Here is a 20,670-nt window from a genome sequence, read left to right as displayed (position 1 = left end):
TGTGTGTGTGTGTGTGTGTGTGTGTGTGTGTGTGTGTGTGTGTGTGTGTGTGTGTGTGTGTGTGTGTGTGTTTGTCCACACATCTGTGTGGGTTTAGCTGGAGACCAGAGCAATGTGGAATTGGAAAGCTGTATGCAGCGTTATATACGAGTGTCTTATCACTCTGATATATGGCCAAATAGGACAGAGAGAGGCTGAGACTGGCCTGACAACAAACCAGAAAATGATGATTGGAAGGAAGTAAAGAAACGTAAAGAAATGTGAAGAAAGAAGGGAGAGAAGGAAGAAAGGAAGAGGGAAAAAAGACGAGGAGGAACAACATGCTCTCTGGAGGCCCATGGAACTGTGTAAGTGTAGTCTCTGATCATTGATTAAAGAGGTTTATGTACTCCCAGCTACAGCATAGTTGAGGACACACTCACCCCTCTCTCTCCCCCATTATTCCTTCCCAGAGCTGTCCATCCTTCTGCCCTTTACCTCCTCTCTGTCTCTTTCTCTCTGCTGTAATGGGCAGACAACCATTGCTGTAATTTTCTCTGTACAATAACTGACAACTACAAAAGGTCATTCAGAAGGAGGGGGTCTCCTGCCTTCTAATCACTCAACAAGAGCAGGGCTACTCAAATGGCATTGTATCAGAAATACTGATAAAGAAGAAAAATGTACTCCTGGTTTCTTTTAAGATCCTATTGTAATAAACAATCTACTACTCAAGCTGAAGAAAGTGAGTGTCTTTGAGCTGCAATTACAGTTGTGCTCATAAGTATGCATACCCTGGCATACATGTTGAAATTTTGGCATACATTTTGAAAATATGAATCATCATGCAAAATAACTGTCTTTGATAGCATAGTGATCATATGAAGACATATGTTTTTACAGAGTTGTTTGGCTGCTTTTTAAACAATATTTGTAACAGAAATAACCCAAACTGCCTGATCAAAAGTTTACATAGCCTTGAATGTTTGGCCTTGTCACGGCCACACAAAGTGACACACATGGGTGAAAATGGCAATTATATTTATTTCCCACACCTGTGGCTTTGTAAATGCAAGTAGTGTCTGTGTATAAATAGTCCATGAGTTTGTGAGCTCTCACGTGGATGCACTAAGCAGGCTAGATATTGAGCCATGGGGAGCAGGAAAGAACTTTCAAAAGACCCTCGTAACAAGGTATTGGAACTTTATAAAGATGGAAAAGGATATGAACCAGTAGACAAGGTAGACCGGGAAAGGTTTCAGCCAAAACTGCATGAAGAATTGTTCAGGATGCAAAGAAGAACCCACAGGTAACGTCAGGGGAAATACAGGCTGCTCTAGAAAAAGATGGTGTTGTTGTTGCAAGGAGCACAATACGACGGTACTTGAACAAAAATGAGCTGCATGGTCGAGTTGCCAGAAAAAAGCCTTTACTGCGTTTATGCCACAAAAAAGCCTGGTTATAATATGCATAAAAACACCCTCGCAGCTTCTGGCACACTGTAAAGTGGAGTGATGAGATCAAAATAGAGCTTTATGGTCACAACCATAAGCAATATGTTTGGAGAGGGATCATCAAGGCCTGTAGTGGACAGAATACCATCCCCACCGTTAAGCATGGTGGTGGCTCACTGATGTTTTGGGGGGGGGGGGGTTGAGCTCTAAAGGCAAAGGGAATCTTGTGAAGATTGATGGCAAGATGAATGCAGCATGTTATCAGAAAACACTGGCAGACAATCTGCATTCTCCTGCACGGGAGCTGCGCATGGGACATTCTTGGACTTTCCAGCACAACAATGAGCCAAAGCACAAGGCCAAGTTGACCCTCCAATGGTTACAGCAGTAAAAGGTGAAGGTTCTGGAGCGGCCATCCCAGTCTCCTGACCTTAATGTCATCGAGCCACTCTGGGGAGATCTCAAACCTGTGGTTCGTGCAAGGCGACCAAAGGCTTTGCATGAACTGGAGGCATTTTGCCAAGATGAATGGGCAGCTATACCACCTTCAAGAATTCGGGGCCTCATAGTCAACTATTACAAAAGACGGCACGCTGTCATTGGTGCTAAAGGTGGCAATACACAGTATTAAGAATTAAGGGTATGTAGACGTTTCAACAGTGACCGGTTCATTTTTTGTTCTTTGTTGCCATGTTTTGTTTTATGATTGTGCCATTCTGTTAGGACCTACAGTTCAATGTGAATCCCATTACAGATAAAAGACTTGTGTTTTGCTCACTCATGTTTTCTTTACACATGGTAGATACAATATATCTTACCAATTCTTCAAGGGTATGGAAACATTTGAGCACAACTGTACATAAACCAACACCTTTATTTTCTGACTGAATTGTGAAATTTATTTTCACTACAATAAGTGATAACGCCATGGTCATGCTCCACAGTAAGCACTGAGCCTTTGCAACTGCCCTCTGTACTGAAACCACATCATCCTACTGCTGTTATTATAGGGAAGAAGGTGAGTCCTCTGCCTCACAAAATCCTGTAAACTTGACCAAAGACAGTTCCCCTGAGAAAGACAATTCTCAGACAATGGTCACTAATGGTTGAAACAAGGGAGGCAATCAACTGGTGAATCTTCCCAGGAGAAGGTCCGTGACACAAGTCAAGTGGGAAAGTAGGTAAAAAACAGAGTGCAGCTAATCTAAAAACATTCATTCATTCAAAGTAATTTCACAGTTCATGACACATTTTCAACTGTTGACTTCACTTCTAGTCAAATTTTTGTCTGATAGACGGAGGTGTTAACATAATATGATTTTATTCTCAATAGGCTGTTATCCTCGTTTTTTAGCGGTGTAGAGTAAATGCAGCTGAACCCCTACGAGCTCTGAGATCTCCATGCGATGACTTCAAAAGAAACAGTTTTAAAAATGCACTTTACTGAGCACTACGGCTAATGATTGGAAAAACCGAAAATACCAAATGCACTGAGCTGAGGATGGCACAAACACACATTAAATATTGCAGTGATTCTAGACATATACATTAAACATAAGCGAACACATTTTGATCGTTAAGATTACAAATTCAGACACGGATGAGACGAGTAGCCCTCAGTATATACAGTATCTAGCCTTTGTTCTGTTCATTTACTCTGGTGGTTTTTCTGCCGCAGTAGCAGGTCCATTAACTGTAAAAAGAAATCAATGGGAGCATGTTGAGGCAAACACTTGCTATTATTTTGAGCAACAAGTTTGGGGATAGAGCGCGAGAGGAGAAAGTTGAGCCGACCGCGGGAGAATGAACCGAGAGGACATGGACAAACTTAAAAATGAGAAAGGAGAAGAGGCCGCAGTCAATTACAAGTCCCATATTGTAGTTTGTGTCTACATTGATTTGTTGGGGACTAGGACCTCCGCCTTTCCCCAGTTCACCTAATTGCACTCACTCTGACCCGCTAATTACTTCTCTAAGACCTAGTTGGTCTCGCCTCGGTGCACCGCCTTGCTGTCTGGAGCTGTCTCTCTAAACCAACGCGGAGGAAGAGAGAACAAGCCTGCATTAAGACTGCATGATGCGTGTCAGACTAGGAGAGAGAGGGGCAATGTAGAATGAAACAACAAGAGACAGATACAGTAAGGAAATAGTGGTGTATATATTTGATTCAATTCGCAGAGGCTGTGAACTCAGGTGGAAGGCATTCAGCTGTGTTAACATGCTGCCATTTCTTTACTGTATGTCACCTTGGGACTGCGGTGAAGTGAGTGATGTTCCAGGCTCTCACTGAGCTGCATACAGTACATAATTAACTGAATTGCTACTGATTAGATAATCACTCATAATTATGATCAAGATAATGCTGACAGTAAAGTTCATTCACCGGGAACACTGGGGAGCTCACGTACCTGATGGCATGAGCCCGAAGGCCCAGTTGGGCACGACCATGCCGAAAGGGTTGTTTGTGTCTTTCTTGTCTTTATACACCGAGGCTTTGGGTTCCTCTGACTTAGGGCTTATGCTTTTGAAAGGTGTCCAACGACTTCCAACCACAAAGGACTCAGACACTGCAGACCTGGATTCCATTTCCGTGGCGCCAACGTTGGAGTCTGACGCAAAGGTGGTGAAGTGAATGACACCTGTGGTTGTTTGAGATCCGTCACTGGGTGCTGGGGAAGCCGAGATGCTTTTCTCCCGCTCTTCCTGAACCCACGAAATGGAAATAGACGACTCCTCGGCAGTGGCGCTGTTTGAGGAACTATCCGTGCTGGTTGCTGTGCTGATATGATCCGTCCTCTCTGTGTCTCTGGTTGTCAGAAGCTCCACTGTAGTCATTTCAGAGGTTGTCAGCACCTCCATGAGGGCTTTGGGTGTGGGAGTCACCACCTCCTTTCCGCTGGTGCCTTTGCTTTGCTTCCATAAAAGAGGAGTGAAACCTGAATAGGAACTACTTTCTTGTCTTGGTGAAGAAGCAGAGGAGAGGTTGTCAGTGGGTCTGTGGACGTAGAAGATCTCTCCCCTGGCCTCGCTTGCTGTGTCTGGCTGCTGGGAGCTCTGAGCTGGGGTGCTGGGCTGTTGCACTATCTGCCAACGGGACAGAGTGGTGTGCTCTGCCACAGTCACAAGCTCAGTCTGGCTTTGGCTGGGTGACGACTTTGTTTCAGGACTCAGTTTGACACTACTGCCGTCCAAGTTGTTGGCTTTCATTTCAAACCCACCGGGAAAGTTGCTCCCTTCACTGCTCCCCTCGGTCTCCTTCTCCTCCCCTGATGCAGTTCTGGCTGCTGTTGGAGACTTAGCATCTTCTCCGTCCTGGACCCTCCCCTGGCCTGAATAGTTTTCGGAGTTGTCCTGTCGAAGAAAAGTGGGCAGGGTCATCACCTCGAGTGGCCCTGCTTTAGCTTCCATAGGCACCCAAGTGGGACGTTTACCCACATAGGCTACATTTCCAGGGGGGCCTAATTTAGACCCACGCATGGATTTGATGGCCCATCGAAAGTGGCTGCTGGGGGCAGGAACAAAGGCCGGGCCTCCTCTGGGACCCTGAGGACCGGCTAGGTTGACATGTTCACTGTGTGGGGATCTCTCGTTGGGACTTGTTGCAGTGAATCCTACAGGGAACACAGAGACAGAATAGACTAATTAATATGATTTAAAATGATGGGGCTGGAGAGGACGGGGGTGGATTTAATTTTATGTATGTGGAATAAGCAATTAAAACTCAAGACTGGCTTACATGGGCTCCACATAACTCTTACAGGGAGCTTAGTCTCAAAATGATTATGAAAACACGAACCTGCTTGGATCAGTGGTGTGAGCACTGGGTTTTCATGTGTGGACTACAGTACTTTATGTACCCGATTTGGTTTTATTGCACAATTGTCTTTTTATCTGCTCTTACACTATAAACCAATTCATATTTTGGAATGTGGAGTTAATAGACTCAACTCTGTGTAAAGACTTAAGCAAGAACTCACATCCACTGGGATTGTTTTCCACCTGTTCATAGCTTACCGTGGAACAGACAAATACGCTTTAAGGTTTAAATCCCTTACAAAAGGTATGAAACTTTGACAAAAACACTGTGTTCATTAAGGATCAGGTCAGATTGGTCAACCACACACTAGTTAAGATTTTGTCTTTGAGTTTTCAGGGACTTTAAACCTCCTCATGTCTAACATCTGTTTTTTCAATAAATAATCCAATGTAATAATCCAATTCAAATGTGTTGAGGGCAGATGTAATCCTACATCTCAACAATAAAACTTTTCTTGCCTCATTACATGTTAAACTTTGCTCAATAACCTCCAAAACAACTTGCAATAATGTGAACACATAGTATATTTACCTGCAGAATCTCACGTTTATAAATGTGATCATGCTGTATGTTCATGTTAAAATTGAATTGTCTCTTTTCTACAAGCTCCATAGTGACCTACGTAAATTCCTAACAGTCTGTAATGTTTTTAGTGTCTAGTTGTGCCCTTTGAAGTTTGAATAAGACAAAGACATTATAAAAAAAAGACAATGGAACTGGGAGTTATGGTAAATTTCCCTTTGATCCCAGGGTTTTGTTTTCTAGGTTGTAGACAAACTGTACTCTTTAGCCGTTAACTGTCATTTAATGTAAGTTACATTTTTGGGGCGTCTTTTTTTTCTTTCTTTTTTCTTAACCTTTATTTCTTCAGGTAAGGTTCACTGAGATGTAGACAGTTTTACAAATTCATACTTGCAAGCTTTCCAGTACAACAATGGTCCGATTGAGGTTAAGGGCCTTGCTCAAGGGCACCTCAATGGTGGTAATGAGGAAGGGACAAGTGCTCTTTCCCTTTCCCTACCCAGATTTTATCCCGTTGGTTGTGGAATTGAATGGGCGACCAGGTGAAACCACTGCCCCTTCTCTTCAGTGGAGCTGATCAGTGCGGCTACTAAAGTTGCTGGAGAGACAAAGATGGGAGCCATCCCTTGTGGAAGCCCTTCAACACACTTGGGCACACACACAAAAGGATGGAAGGTTGTATTCAAAGTAATTTCCCACTTCTCTTCTCTGTCCCTGTTTTCTAATTGCCCGTGGCTTTGTTTACTCCAAACAGCCTTCTGCAGGAAGGAACACATTTGCCTGCGGTGAGAGAAGTCATGCGGAGAAGCGCAGGAGCACTTTCAACACAATAAGCAAATGGCATGCTACACAACAAGCTCCATCTCGACCTGTTTATTTGGATGAAGTGGTCCACTGTACCTTATCAGCTTACGGCTTTAAACCAGACACTGTCTACACCATCAATAATTCATTCTGTCTGCATGTGTGAGTCACGGCTGGTGTGTTTTTTTTTTAGGGCTGCAGTGCAGTCGTGTTACTGACCAGCTAGTGTTGCTACCATCATCATCACTCAGCTTGGTTTGGCTGTCCTCAGTTTCAGTAAACATGTCTGAAAGGTACAGCAATACGGCAGGGGGTGTGCAACACAACCCAGCACAACATTTACCATGAGAGGGACAACATACGCAAATATGTCCATGCTTAAAATATTAAAATATGTGTAAATTATTCAGAAGGTCCGATGTTGCCTCATGCCCAAGTGAGGTTTATGAGCCTGAGGTTCATTTCCCTAAGAGCCGTGTAAGCCGGCGTAATTGTCCTATTAATAATCCAAATAGCTAATTACATACTTTTACTACACACACCGATGGAAGTGAGAATAATTAAAACACATTCATCTGGTTTGATCGTCTAAGTAATGGTCCATGTCATAAATAAAATGGGTCAATTAGGCGTAGGTTTGGATGATTTGAGCGTGGTTTAAGTTCAGCTCTGACGCTTGGAATCTGTTGGTGGAAAAGCCACAGCTCAACACTGAAATGCAGCAAAACAAACTTTTAATGAAACCCCGTTCAGATGGAAATTGTGTGCTTCCACTGTGAGGGGTTCTGCTGTGTTGACTCCACTTTACTGGAGTAAACGGGCTGAGAGAAATCCCTCGGGTCAGGCAGACATAATATTAAATTGTGAGAGAGCAGGCTGACAATGAGAGAGACACACAGAAAGCTGGCACCGGTGCCACCTCAGTCCATCTGCAGATATGGAATCTGATAAAAAAAAAAGACTGAGGAGAAGTTATTGCATGGCTGGATGATGCGAATCATGTCAGGAGCATCTACATTGAGTGTCAGCGCACAGAACCCACTGTCGCCCATCAAATCAATTCAGTCTCTGGGGCTGACGAGACTGGTGTGAAGCAGACATGCATTTCCTTGACAGACAGTCAGGACATGCATGTAGAGCTGATTCAGATTCTACATGAGTTTCATTTGCGGCAGATTGCTCCGGCTTGGAGCTTAACCAAATAATTCCTCATTGAATATAATGTTCAAAATATTTGGATTTGCAGGGGTTATCATTAATTCATCGCCCTACATTCAGAGGCCTTTTTCAAATTTTCACAAACAATTTGATTTAATATTGAAATATTTCTTGGATGTGCCATCTGCAGTGCAAAACTTTGCACCCCCCTCAATCAAAGAGGCAACATAGCACAACAGTTACTAAGATCCAAGGGTTAGCCTGCGGCGTGCAATAAGAGACATCAGTTGGGCATCTTTCCATAACAACCCCCCACCACCATCTTCCCCTTCTTCCCTTTTCCTCCGTCTACTCTTCCCCCACTTGTGTTGCTCGTCCTCGCCGTAGTGATCATTACCGCCTACCTTCACAGAGCTGGGGCCTAATAAGCAGAGACATACATGGAGGTGAGAGCAAATGGCAGTGCAGCCCAACCTCCACGTTAATTGGATACGGCTGTGAATAATGCATGCGGACTAAAGCTTGGATTTTCATTAGTACCGTGGGGGTTGGCATCGGATTTCAGGTAGCATAGCAGTGAGCATTTATATTAATAAAGCCCGCAAATGGTAGCTGAGAAAGAATCACTTTTATTAAATCATTTTTCTGGCAGTCTGCGGGAGAATCTTTCTTTGTATCCTCACCTTTGGCTGATGCCAAGGATGTGTTATTAGTTATAAACATTACAAAAAAACTGCATTCGTCCACCCAAGGCTATGGTACACTTTGTTTTCTCTACTTTTTGGCCAATGATAAGGTTCCTGAGCTTTAATTTACAGCAGGTGCCTTGCTCTGGTAGTTATTGGTCCACCAACTGTCCAGTCGCGAGCCGTTTCCTCTAATCTTTAGTCCACCTTTACCCCTGCAGTCACAAAATAGAGGAGGTGATTTTGGATTTGGTGCCAGCATGTCAGGGTGCAACACATGAGCGCTGACCTGGTGACCTTTTCTATCTTTTCTATCCTTTCTATCTGTGTGTTGTATCGCACTATTCCTGAGGGTAATTCACTCCACTATGGATGTCACCTGTCTGACACACGCACACACACACACGCGCAAACACACACACACACACACACACGCGCAAATACACACACACACACACACACACACACACACACACACACGCACACGCGCAAACACGCCCAAACACACACACACACACACACACACACACACACACACACACGCACACGCACACACAAACAAAGGACCCCCCCCGGGCCTTCTCATACTCTCCAGAGCTTTTCTCTCTTTGAGTCTAAAAACTTCTTAAACTTCTATCCATGATTGGTCAAGTTGCTTTATTTTTCCTCATCTGTTTAATATATTCTCCACAGCTAATACCAGTCAGTTGAATAGTCTAATACTTATTTGACTCCAAAAAATAAGCTGTAATTTGTGATGCAGGTCTGCTTTGTTCTAAACAAACATGACATACATTATGCGGGCAAACCTTTTATGGCAAAGTAGATTCAAATTCAAGCTTCGCCTGTACTCTTCTGCTGTAATCAAAGCCTCCTGCCAAACAGTCTTCACTCACACATTTTTGCATTACTGTATGTTATATTCCCCTCTTGTTTGCTTGCAATTGTAGCCCAACCAATATATCTACATCTATATACCAATTTCTTATTGGCCGATATTGGGCATTTCCTAATTTGTATCTGCATTTATAATGTCCGATAAAAGAATACACTGTATATAGTTTTTTAAAATAATCATTCATCAGAATCATTTACAATGACAAATAAATTATTCTGATAAATGAATATTTTAAAACTAAAATATTAACAGCCAGTCAACCATGTTATGACTGTTAGCGTTGCATAGTTTGTCCACCAGAGGACGCTCTACAACGTTCCTGTTGGCAACACTGATTTTTTTTTTTATTGTGTTTTGAACAAAGGACTTTAAGTTTCATATCTTTAGAACTTTAATATATTTTGATGTTCCTCTGTTCTGTGGTGACAATAAAACTAATTATTATCATACTACAAATAACTAATGTTAGGGAAATCTGTTTATGTTTTGTTACGCGTTTGCCAATATATCGTAATCTCGGATTTTTTAGAGTACTAAATATTTGTATTGTAGCGGTTTTAAAAATCCTTTATCAGTCGGGCTCTACTTGCAATTACTGTTTAATGAAATCTACAGTGATAATTAAAATTGCCCTGCAGACGAATATATTATGGCATACATAAAAAGACAGAGGCAAAAAACTTGCCATAAACAGATACTGTATTTACCAGTGACATTTAAATGCACCATGTATTTGAAATAGAACCGTTTCAATTGACCCTCATTTCTATTTCATTCTGTATACTTAGAATACTTATAACTTTAGTTTTCTAGGATACATACACAAAAATCAAAAAACAATGTTGAGCTCATACCGTTACCGTTGGATTGAGGCTCATCAGCAAATGTGCTGGGGGCTCGTTCTTCTGGCTGGATGGCGGTGTCATTTCGCCCCGTGCTTTGGACTGCAGGCACTAATCGAATCAGTGGCATCACCTCTTTCTCCTGCTCGGACAGACCTTCCTCTGGATTCTGTTGTCCACTGGTAGGAGTCCTGAAGGAAAAACTACCACTTCTTTGCTCCGTGATGGCATTGTCTATGCTGCCCTTGTTTTCACTTGGTTTTGTTATACTCAGGTTTCTGCTGGATGCCTCTCCCTGCGTCTGGTTCGCTCCTGCTTTTTCCTCAAGCACAGAAGCTCCCTTTACTGTCTCCAGCACCTCCTCACCTCCTCTCCAGTACCTAAAGGGCCTCATCAGAGTGTTCACAAACTCGGCCAACACACTGTTACCGGTCTGAGGCTGGGGAGTTGAAGACGCTATGGAGGATAATGTTGGGGTGTCAGATGATCCGAAATAGCCACCATCTTCTTCTTCATGAGCAGAACCTCCATGGCTCTCCAGGCTCTCGAGGTCAGAAAGGCCCATGGTGTTGCTGTTTGTGCCGTCAGACTGCTCCTGGCTGAGTTGGCTGCGTCTGGGTCCAACATGGTTTTCATCCCAGCCCTTCTGTGGCCTTAGGTGGATGACGACATGCTCTTCAGAAATCTCAGAGGAGTTGTTGATTTCAGCAATGGAGTGGACCCCTGTGTTGTCCAAGTCAACCAATCCGGTCCAGGAGGAAGTACTGGAAAAAGGGCCACTGTGCTGGGCTTCAGTATCTGAGGAGATGGCCTCTGCTGCTGGGTTGGGGGCCTTGTACAGAGTCTGTGCCTCTGCAGCCTGGACCCCCGCTGAATGGTGGCCTACAACACACAACAGCCACATTACAACAAAAGCCGCTTTATCATAAAATCCAATCATTTTCAAATTAACAAACATGCATATATTGTGTTCATGCAATATAAATGAGATTGTATCAACAATATTATTTACATGAACCCCATTTATGATATTAAACAAAACCTATTACCATTTGTATCTACTTTTAGAGATCTGAAAGACGTCATTTGATTTAAATATTAATGTAAATGTGCACATAGCTTTGCTTTGTTGGTGCAATGTAGAGCTTCATCAATCAGCTATTTGTTTTGACAAATGCTCTGCTGCGCTGCTCTCATGCTGTTTTTGTTTACTAAAAACGATTGGATTATGTACATGTTACGCTTCAATGACAATTTCATAAGATGACATTGTTAGATGAAAATGTCACTTTTTTTTGTCTGTGGAATCTGTGGAAATATAATTGTTTATAGACTGTTACAATCGATGGAGGTCAGAAAACCTACGGTAAGCTCCAGATGCAAAATCATAAGTTTGATAACCTACAATAGACAAATCATCAGTGAACAGAATGTGGTGTAAAGTCAATCCAGACTCCAGATGAAACTAATTTATTCCAGTCTCAGTTGGCACATGATAAAAGACAAGGTCAGACACAGAGTCTCTGCAAACTCCAGTTGGACTCCTTCAAGCTGTCGCTCTTTGTATCTCTCTTTCTTTCTACCTTACTTTCCTCTCTCTCGCTCTCTCTCTCTCTCTCTCAGACTTCACTACACACATCATACAAGGACGCAAACCTATTACGGGAGACACAAATGTCATCTCTTCACAACTACTTCATGTGTGACACAAACATGCCATGCTAATTAAAAAGCCGGAAGAAAAGCAAGTCCCCAGACCCCTCTGTTGTTGCCATGGCAATTACCACACTGATGGTGCGCCAAGTTTATCATCACAGAGATTGTCGTACCTCGGTAGCAGTAGGCGTCATACAGGGCTGTGGTGTCGGGGAAGCCGGTGCGGTTAGGGTTGTTGTAGACGGTCCGCACGCCGGGCTCGTCTCCGCCACAGTTCTTCCGCGGAACATTGATAGGGTAGCGGGCGCTGCCGTCAGCGAGCCAGCCGGGGTCACACTGGTCCAGACCAGCCTGCCAAGCCAGGTAGAGCTGCCCCACAGTGGCCAGCTGAGCTCCCAGGGAATGGCAGTGGGTAGAGGCTGTGGCCAGGCTCAACTTCTCTTGCACTGTGGAGTGGAAGACTTCACCTGGGTGGAGGAGAAGAAGAGAAGCGGGGAGTTTAATTCAGTGTGTCATCATGCATGGTTAAGAGACTGAAAGCATTTTAGCCCCCAGATCTCTTTTGTTGAGTTGTCTTGTGATTGCAGGTTTTTAGTTAGTTTTGCAGTTTGTATGGTTGTACAAAGAGATGTAGCTACATTTCAGTCTGTGTCTGTTTTATGTAATGTGTGTGCATCTGAGACTTTTTTTACTTTAAATACAATAAGTTTTAGCCATTTCCTTTTCATCCTTTTCAACTTTGCCAAAGCAATAATAGGAGGTGCAGGCTTGAAGTGTGTGAAAAGAGAAAAGTTTTACTTGCTATGCACTTTATTCTTTCATAAAAGTGATTAAAAAAACATCAGTACATTCAAAGAAGGGACTATATAACGATAGTTCTTTGAATTCCAAGCAGTTGCAAAGAGGGATCTAAAAGAAAGACAAGTATGCTGACTATGAGTGAAGGAGAAGAAGAAAGGAGAAGCTGAAGAGAAGTGGGATTGATGTGGATACAATAGTAATCCAAAATAGGGCCTTAGCGAGCCAGACAGAGGGACCAAAACATCTGTGCAACACAAATAAAATAGTACAGCATGATCAGAAAACCCACTGGCAGGTCAGTATGTGATGAAAAAAATATGAGCTGGAGAAGTGGACAGTGGGAGAAGCGGAGAACAGATGGAGTTCAATATGAGGATCCAGGAGATTAATGCCAAGAGTAAAGAATGGTAATGCGATGTATTGAACTGAGAAGGGGAGGTAAAGGGTGAAGATGCAAACAGAACGAAAGAAGAGGGAGGGAGAATGGGATTATTTGTGTAAGACGAAATGCTCAAAGATAATGAGTTAATGAGATATGTAGTGGAGGCTGGTGTACAGTTGCTAATAAATACTGGTTTATGGTTAAATAAAAAAAAAATAACAGATTTTTCCCAATTCAAATTGAACTTCGATATGTTGCATTACATGGGTGTGTACTGAACATCTAAGCATTTTAATTTAGCTTCTGGTTTATATTTTGTTTTACAGAACAAGAGAAAAAAACACTAGCTATGTATCAGCTAGTATTTCCAGTTTGATTGAAAATCATGATTGTTTCCACCAGGCTGTTAATTTCACTGAATTAAATTGTAAACGGCTGGATACAAAGTCTACAGGTGATCAAGCAATCTTCTCTACTCAGCACACACAGCGTGTCCATATATGTGTATATATATATATACAGTATATATGTACAGTACATATTTACAAAGTAGCTCTGGTACGGTAACTCCTACTACTATTATGCTTGCTTAACAGTTGTACTCAGAACAACTGACCCAGATAGACTAACCCCTGCTGTGTTCTGATTGCATAATCAAGTCCACTGTTGCTGACTTGATTATGATGTGAATGTAGACTATATTTGGTGATGAGGCTACAAGACCATTTGTGGCAGCAGTGGCAGCGCGTGATGGCTTAACTACACTTCCACAACAGAAAGGGTGCTTTGGATCTATGTTGCACTATATGTCATGAATGAAGGCTGTGGAGTAAGTTTGCAGGGTTTGATTCATTGACGTCAAATTTTGGATGAGTAACTACGCGTGAGGAGTAGGGAAAACCAACCAGAAACATGGTCTCATTATTACACAATAAATAGTGGGGGCCCCAATGGAGGAACGAGGGCATCCAGTTATGTGGACATTGATTAGATTATATAAATTTCCATCCTCCTGAACCTGCTATGAAAGGTTTAACAGTGCTCAGATTTTAGTGGAGTTAAAATGGATATGTATATCTGATCTAATGTTGGCTGTGCCCAGTAGCACCTTACCTGTTTTCTAACCCTTAGTTACTGTTGCTATGCATGTCAAGCTTTCCCCTCTAGCATTGCACATATGCAGTTTACAGCGACATTGGTGGCAGATTTACCACACAAAATTCTTGGGAATTTTTGAAGCAATGGGTTTTGGGTGTCACACAGTAGAAAGTAAAGACACGCGGGCTTCTTATTTCTGGCTTACAAGCCTCGGTGTTGATGTCTGCAATGCCAGATTATACCAGCTGTAAAGTATGTAACAAAAGATAACTCTGAGTTGGTTGAGCTGGTCTGTATCCAGCTGACTTGGTAATACTTCCCGCTAACTCTTTTAAAAAGGCGAGCACTGTAAAAGGGCCTTAAATATGCACTTGATGGCTACACACTACAGACTGAGATTAAAGCTACACATCCGAAGTAAACAGTCAGCATCCTCACCAGTTGAGGATCTATAATAGGAGACAGTAAAATAAAGGATCAGCATTGTTCTCGATATTATACGATATAGCTGCAGCTTACGTTAGAACAGAGCAATTGCTTGTGGTACTGCAAATCAAAAAGTGAAGTTTTAGGATAACACCACTGACCCCCTTCGCTTATGCCTGCAGGAGATTGTAACATGACAGCTGGCCTCAATACAGTCTCTATTTCTCCCTCTCGCTTCCACAACCTCTCCTACTGCCCTCGTCCTTTCTGTGCTAACAGAGAATTAAGTTCTGGTCACGGCGTTCTCACGCTGCACCCAAGGCTTCGTCAAGCCATGCATGACTAAACCCAAGTTTATGAAGCTCCTAGCTCCTACCTTGAAGCTGCTTAGCAAAGCAGTAGACATCAAACAGCTCATCAGGCGACCTATCGCCGTAGTTACGGACTCCAGGTGAGTCCTCGCGATCGCCATAGCAACCAGGCCGTGGCGACTGGATGGGATACCTGCAGAGAAAATCAAGAGACAGGGACAGAGAGCGGGAGATCAATACCGCCTGGCCATGACAAAAGGCAGCCACACACACAAACTCAGCTCACTGGGGACGAGTCTGTGTTCACACGCATACAAACTAAGATTAAAATAACTAACTTTTACACTTTCACACCCTCTGCCCCAAATACAATAACTTTAAGTATATCTCCTTTCTAGAGATTACCAAAATATATTACCCAAAGACTAAATGAACACATTGATATCCCCCCCTGAAACTGGCTTAAGATTCAGTGGGAGTTACACATTCTTGCTTTCTTTAATCATTCTGCCCTCAGTGTGAGTCAAACAGAAGAATTACCCTCCAACTTACTTAGAATCACTTCCAAATGTGTTTAATGCTCAGGCAATGTAAGGATTCTAATAATGCTATAATATTAGAGAGAGAGAGAGAGAGAGAGAGAGAGAGAGAGAGAGAGAGAGAGAGAGAGAGAGAGAGAGAGAGAGTTAGGAAGTCAAGGATAGGTTAAAAGAATCAGAAATTCCTTCAGTGGGGCCTATGGGGCTGAGAAAACAGCGATCTATATTCAGGCTCCAACTGAGCAATTATTCCACAAGAACATTGATTTCAGCAGCACCAGGGCACAAGCAAAGAGGCTGATTAAAAGATTACGCTTGGCATACAGGGACTTATGAAGTACTAGGAACAGATGCACACACAAATGCACAAACACACACAATCATACATGCGAAAGAAGACACACATGCCTGCACATAACCATACACCAGCAGAGCTCTTATGCAGCGAGTAAAACAAGAGAACTAAGTTGTGTAGTGTCTACACCCTCAGCCTCTTTCTTTCTGGCTGATGTCTGTATTTTTTCCACCGTATTAATTGGACACTTTCCTCCTGGCTGATGTGCAGAAGGAGCTTCCTGGATCTGGACCAATTAGATAACTCCCAAGTGAAAACAATGGCGCGTAGGACAGAAGGTGAGAAAGAAACAGGAGAAGGAAGCTGCGCCGCGGGAAGCTTGTGAAAAGCAACATGTCAGAAAGACAATAGTCATTTTGCCCGGCAACTTGAGCAACTGCAATTTTAGGATTAAAATGTAGATATGGAGGACGCTGTTGAGAGATGAGCTCGGACTGGTAAGGTTAAGAGAGACTTTATGGAAAGTAAAGGGCTGAAGCACACGCATTGGACTGATAGACAGCTCAGAAGGGGCGGATGTAGTTAACAGCCTTTCCAGTGTGCAAACAAGCAATAAGGTACAATTATGATGCACAGTTTTGTGTTTATAGAAAGTCCAAAAATTTCTACAGTAAATGACTTGAACATTGCCATTTTCATTGTTCCACAGTAAATCCAAGAACAGGTTTTTTTGGTTTAAGGCATCTTTTCTTAGTAGTGCATTTCTTTTTCTTTTTTGATCATGTGGCACACAATCAAAAAAAAAAAATCAAGCTGAAACAACTGTCTGATGGAGGTTTTAAAATAGCAGCCTGGTCTAACAAACAACAGCTGCCAGCAAACCTTGATACTCTAAGCCCAAGACTGCTAATTATTATGTAGCACAGGATATTCAAATGCACCGTATGTGATAATCAGCGCAGATTTGATTGGCTTGCCAGCTACCATTAACTAAAGGAATAACCTCAGTATTTTAAAATGTATAGGCCAAAATTGCAACTCTACTCATTACACATTACACATTACTCAGTCTCAATTGTGTTTCATGCTGTTGCCGCTATCAACGACACTGCCTTGTAAAACAAAAGTACCCAAAGTAACAGTAAAGAGTGTTTGCTTGAGACTTGTTCCAACAGCCACCACCTTACCGTACAGTCTGGTCAGCCAGCCAACCAGCATCACAGTTGTCATATCCATCAGCAAACGTAGCCTGCAGTTGGCCTGGTGTTGCGATGACTGCTGAGTTCTCCACACACACTCTCTTGGCGTCAGCGAAGGACAGGGCGTAGCGGTCGTCAGGGGCGCGGTAGTGAAACACCACACCTGGAGCAAAGAGACACAGCATGTAATTGAAAGTAGTGAGGCTCCTCCGGAAACTGATTGCATGTATTTACGACCCACAAACTCTGGGTCACAGAACTATTTATAAACTGCAACGTTGAAACCGATAAAACAGGAGCATGTGCAGGCTCCAGGATACAAAAACACAGAGCCCTCAAGACATCCACATCATGTACTATCATTGTTCTGTCTGCGTAAGCAGAAACAACAGCGTTCAGGTTCAACAACCTGTGCATGTGAGTCTCATTTGCATCGCCGTCAGTTGGGTTATCATTAGAGAAAAGAGATGTTGCCCTTGGATACGGTGTATAACAAACACTGGTGATGTTTATTTTACTGCTTTAAGAGTGCAGACACATGTCACACTGCTGCCACCACCGCCTGCCGCCGTACTCATGATAGAAAGACAAGAGGGCAAACACAGAAATAGAGATACACAGCATTCAAGGCGATGCATAAATTGTATGCATCGCATATTGAACAGAGACAGAAAGAGAGGGTGAGAGGAATACAAAAAAGTGAGGGAAAAAAGGGAAGTAGCAACAACAACAACAAAAAAAACTACTGAAGTGGGGGTGAAGTGAGACATATATTCCAAGTGAATATTCCTTTCCATGGGAATAGTTTCAGAAGTGTCCGTCTCACGTTCCCTCACCTCCCACCTCTGCCTGCCGTTCACACTGGTCCCCTGAGGAGCACCCAGCGACATGAAAAGCCAATGGGCATCTGCTACTAACACGGCTCCTTTATCTGTGCCGGCTTTGTCTGGGAGAGTGACAGAGATTCCTGCGAGATGGAGGCCTACATAGCAATTTGAGCATCAGCACTCCAGGCTATGGCCGACAAAAGCAAGCAGGGCCATGTGTGTTTGTGTGTCACACACGCACACAAACACAATTCCCACAATCCATCTAGCCATTCTGTCATCTTAGTCTTATTCTCTGGAGCAGAATTCCTCCTTTTTTGGGGGGACGGTTTTTCTTTCCTTTAAATTTTTTTCACATTCTATCCTTTCTCCTTGGAGGCTGTGGGATGTTTTCCAAAAAGAGATGTTAATTTGCTGGCAAGTTTTTACACTAGAGAGACAAATGGGTTTCCTCTCCGTATGGGAAACCCAGTCCTATTCCACATGAGAGTCGGATGCCCAGTACATGCCTCTATTTTTACCCCCTGCATCTGCACAAATCCCCACACAGTCTCCGGAGAGAAGAACACGAAGGCACCATTTGTGGGTAGGCCCTATGCTTAATGACTGTGTGCTGCCCTCATTGTAGCACTGTTGCGCAGTTGTCCCCTGACAATATTGCTTAGTACACTACACTGCATTACAACTTAAACAGTAGCTACAACGTTTACTTTGTTTAAAGTCAAACTGAAATTTGAATTCTTTCCTTATTTTTGCCTACAAAAATATAAAATGATACTAATGTTGCCGTACTGTGTGTTTCTCTTTTGTGCAAAAGATTTTGGACAGAATTGTAAAAACATGGTTTAAGCTTAGACATTTGCGTTGCTAGAAGATGCACTGTAAATTATCAGGGTGCACGATTAACAAGAGCACCCCATAGCCTTGCTTTCCCCCTTTTCAACAAGCCTGTTGGTTTTCAATCCGTTAGGAATTCAAGTCCACAAAATTATACATTTTGGCGGACTCCTTGTGTAAAGTATGGAGGGAACTAGATTGTCACGTCTCCTCAAGAACACTAGGGGGCGCTATCAATGCAAAAAGATAAATAAAGTGCTAAAGCTGTCTTGTGCTAGCCTGGAAATCAGATGAATTTGCCAGCTCGTGTTTCATTTGTACTGGCAGATATGTCCCGTTTAAACTTCCAGCCAAAGAAAAACTGGACATGCCAATCACAATCATTTATCTCACATGGGGGGGGGGGGGGGGGGGGGGGGATGAGGAGCATCATGCTTCAACGCAGTACAAAGAATGTATCAAAATACAAATCCAGTACAATACTGTATTGCCTATTTCTTGACTAAAATATTTTCAGAAAAAACATTTTAGGGTACTTTTTAGCTGTAGATTGAGACTATTTGTGACCCGGTCACCATGTTTTCCTGCTTCAAAACAGAGCAACCAATGCCTCACCTCGCATGTGTCACTCAAGGCGTCATGTCATGGCGTGTCGTGGTGTGGCTCTAATTGGTTGTAGGTCTATTACATTGCATCCACAGGCCTTTTGGTCTGCATCGTTGATAATGCTCCTTGGAAATCGAAAATGAACTGAGAGGTTTCACACTAATGCGCAATTTGCAAATCAGCTACAACTAAATAGCAAATTGCACATTTGTAAATTAGTGCGGCTAAGCCAGGCTCCCAAGAAGTTATGTAAACAATTACAATATGCTTTTGACCATGCCCAGTGCTGATATACTATCTATTGTCTTCACACCAGTTAATGGTGAGCAGTATCTCACCACAGACAACGACTGACACAGCTGTAAATGGCACTGTTCTCTAATTGGCAAGACACAGCCAGTCAATATGTGCCAAGCAAAAGAAAGAAAATGAAGACTAAACAAGGAGCGAGTAGAAGAACGAGGCAGCAGGAGAAAAATTAAGAAAGAGATGGCAAGAGAGGAAGGACATGTTGTCAGCGCACACACAAAATTACTCTATAAGAAGAGCAGTGTGGATTAATATTATATTGATATTACTAAGCAGTATCAATACCTGCTAATTAATATGTTAAGCACTCTGTAGAATTAGTGTGAAGACGGCTGTGGTCTACTATGTAGCGTGACTGCCAATTAAGACTAAGCCCTGGAGATGGCTAGTCCTCGCCAGCTACGTAATTGGTTTCTCTCCGAAGAAATGGTTTGCATAGTGTGTCAATAGATTGACCAAAAAGAGGGGGGATGCAGGGTCTCCCACGCATTGTGACAGTGGTCTTGCCTACTAAACGTAGACCTCTCTTATGGGGAAAGATGAGGTGGGTCTTAGTTTGAGAATATCAGATAGCATACTTGTTGAAATGCTAACTATGTAAAGACGTATTGGCCTGTAAAAACAAGCACACACATTATTCCTGCGTATATTCACATCTGAGCTACAAAAAAGCTAAGGTGTGGGGGTGTGTGTCTGTGTGATTCTCAATAGCAGAAAATGTGCTGTGTCTGGGTGACATAATAAGGCTACTGGGCCGTTGGAGCTGCTAGCAACACTAGCATGGATTTGTAGCAGCAGAAGCATAGTGCACAGTGTTGAATGCATCTTGTGATTCCCTGTAGTCATTATAATAGCCTATCATTAAAAATAGTAAGTGACCTGGAAATAATCTGATGAAAGCTCTGCAGCTAAATTACCCAGGTATTCCGGTAATTCCACAAATATGGGTGTCCTGGATCCAGATAATCCAGTAAATGCTTTTCCCATATAGTTAAGCCAGCGAGAGCCACATAAAGCGCTCTGAGTAACAGTATTTGACAAAAGCACACACTGCTGGTTTCCTACCATCTTGGTTACATTAAGCTTTCAGTGCACCAACAGCACCTAAGTGGCCCAGGTCAATGATGTTTAATGTGTTCAAGTTCACTCAAAGCTCTGGGTGTGGAGGGGCTGTCTTGGTTGACACGCCTCTTCAACATTGCGTGGAGGTCTGGGACGGTGCCT

At 42.9% G+C, this 20,670-nt stretch overlaps 1 protein-coding gene across 2 annotated transcripts in view; it reads right to left on the bottom strand.

The window, feature by feature from the left end:
- The window catches only part of ncanb (neurocan b), a 137,511-nt gene that overhangs the window by 68,188 nt on the left and 48,653 nt on the right, over nucleotides 1-20,670 (bottom strand). The window contains exons 5-9 of one of the 2 annotated variants that reach the window (XM_034881613.1): nucleotides 16,856-17,030; nucleotides 14,900-15,027; nucleotides 11,990-12,283; nucleotides 10,173-11,042; nucleotides 3,842-5,044 (exon numbers count right to left, since the gene is read on the bottom strand). In XM_034881613.1, the coding sequence (XP_034737504.1) occupies nucleotides 3,842-5,044; nucleotides 10,173-11,042; nucleotides 11,990-12,283; nucleotides 14,900-15,027; nucleotides 16,856-17,030 (2,670 nt within the window). The remainder of the gene's footprint in view (nucleotides 1-3,841; nucleotides 5,045-10,172; nucleotides 11,043-11,989; nucleotides 12,284-14,899; nucleotides 15,028-16,855; nucleotides 17,031-20,670) is intronic. The other variant, XM_034881614.1, reaches the window with a different exon arrangement.

The sequence above is a fragment of the Etheostoma cragini genome, chromosome 9, assembly GCF_013103735.1.
Source record: "Etheostoma cragini isolate CJK2018 chromosome 9, CSU_Ecrag_1.0, whole genome shotgun sequence".
NCBI lineage: Eukaryota > Metazoa > Chordata > Actinopteri > Perciformes > Percidae > Etheostoma > Etheostoma cragini.
This window is presented reverse-complemented; position numbering and strand designations above follow the sequence as displayed.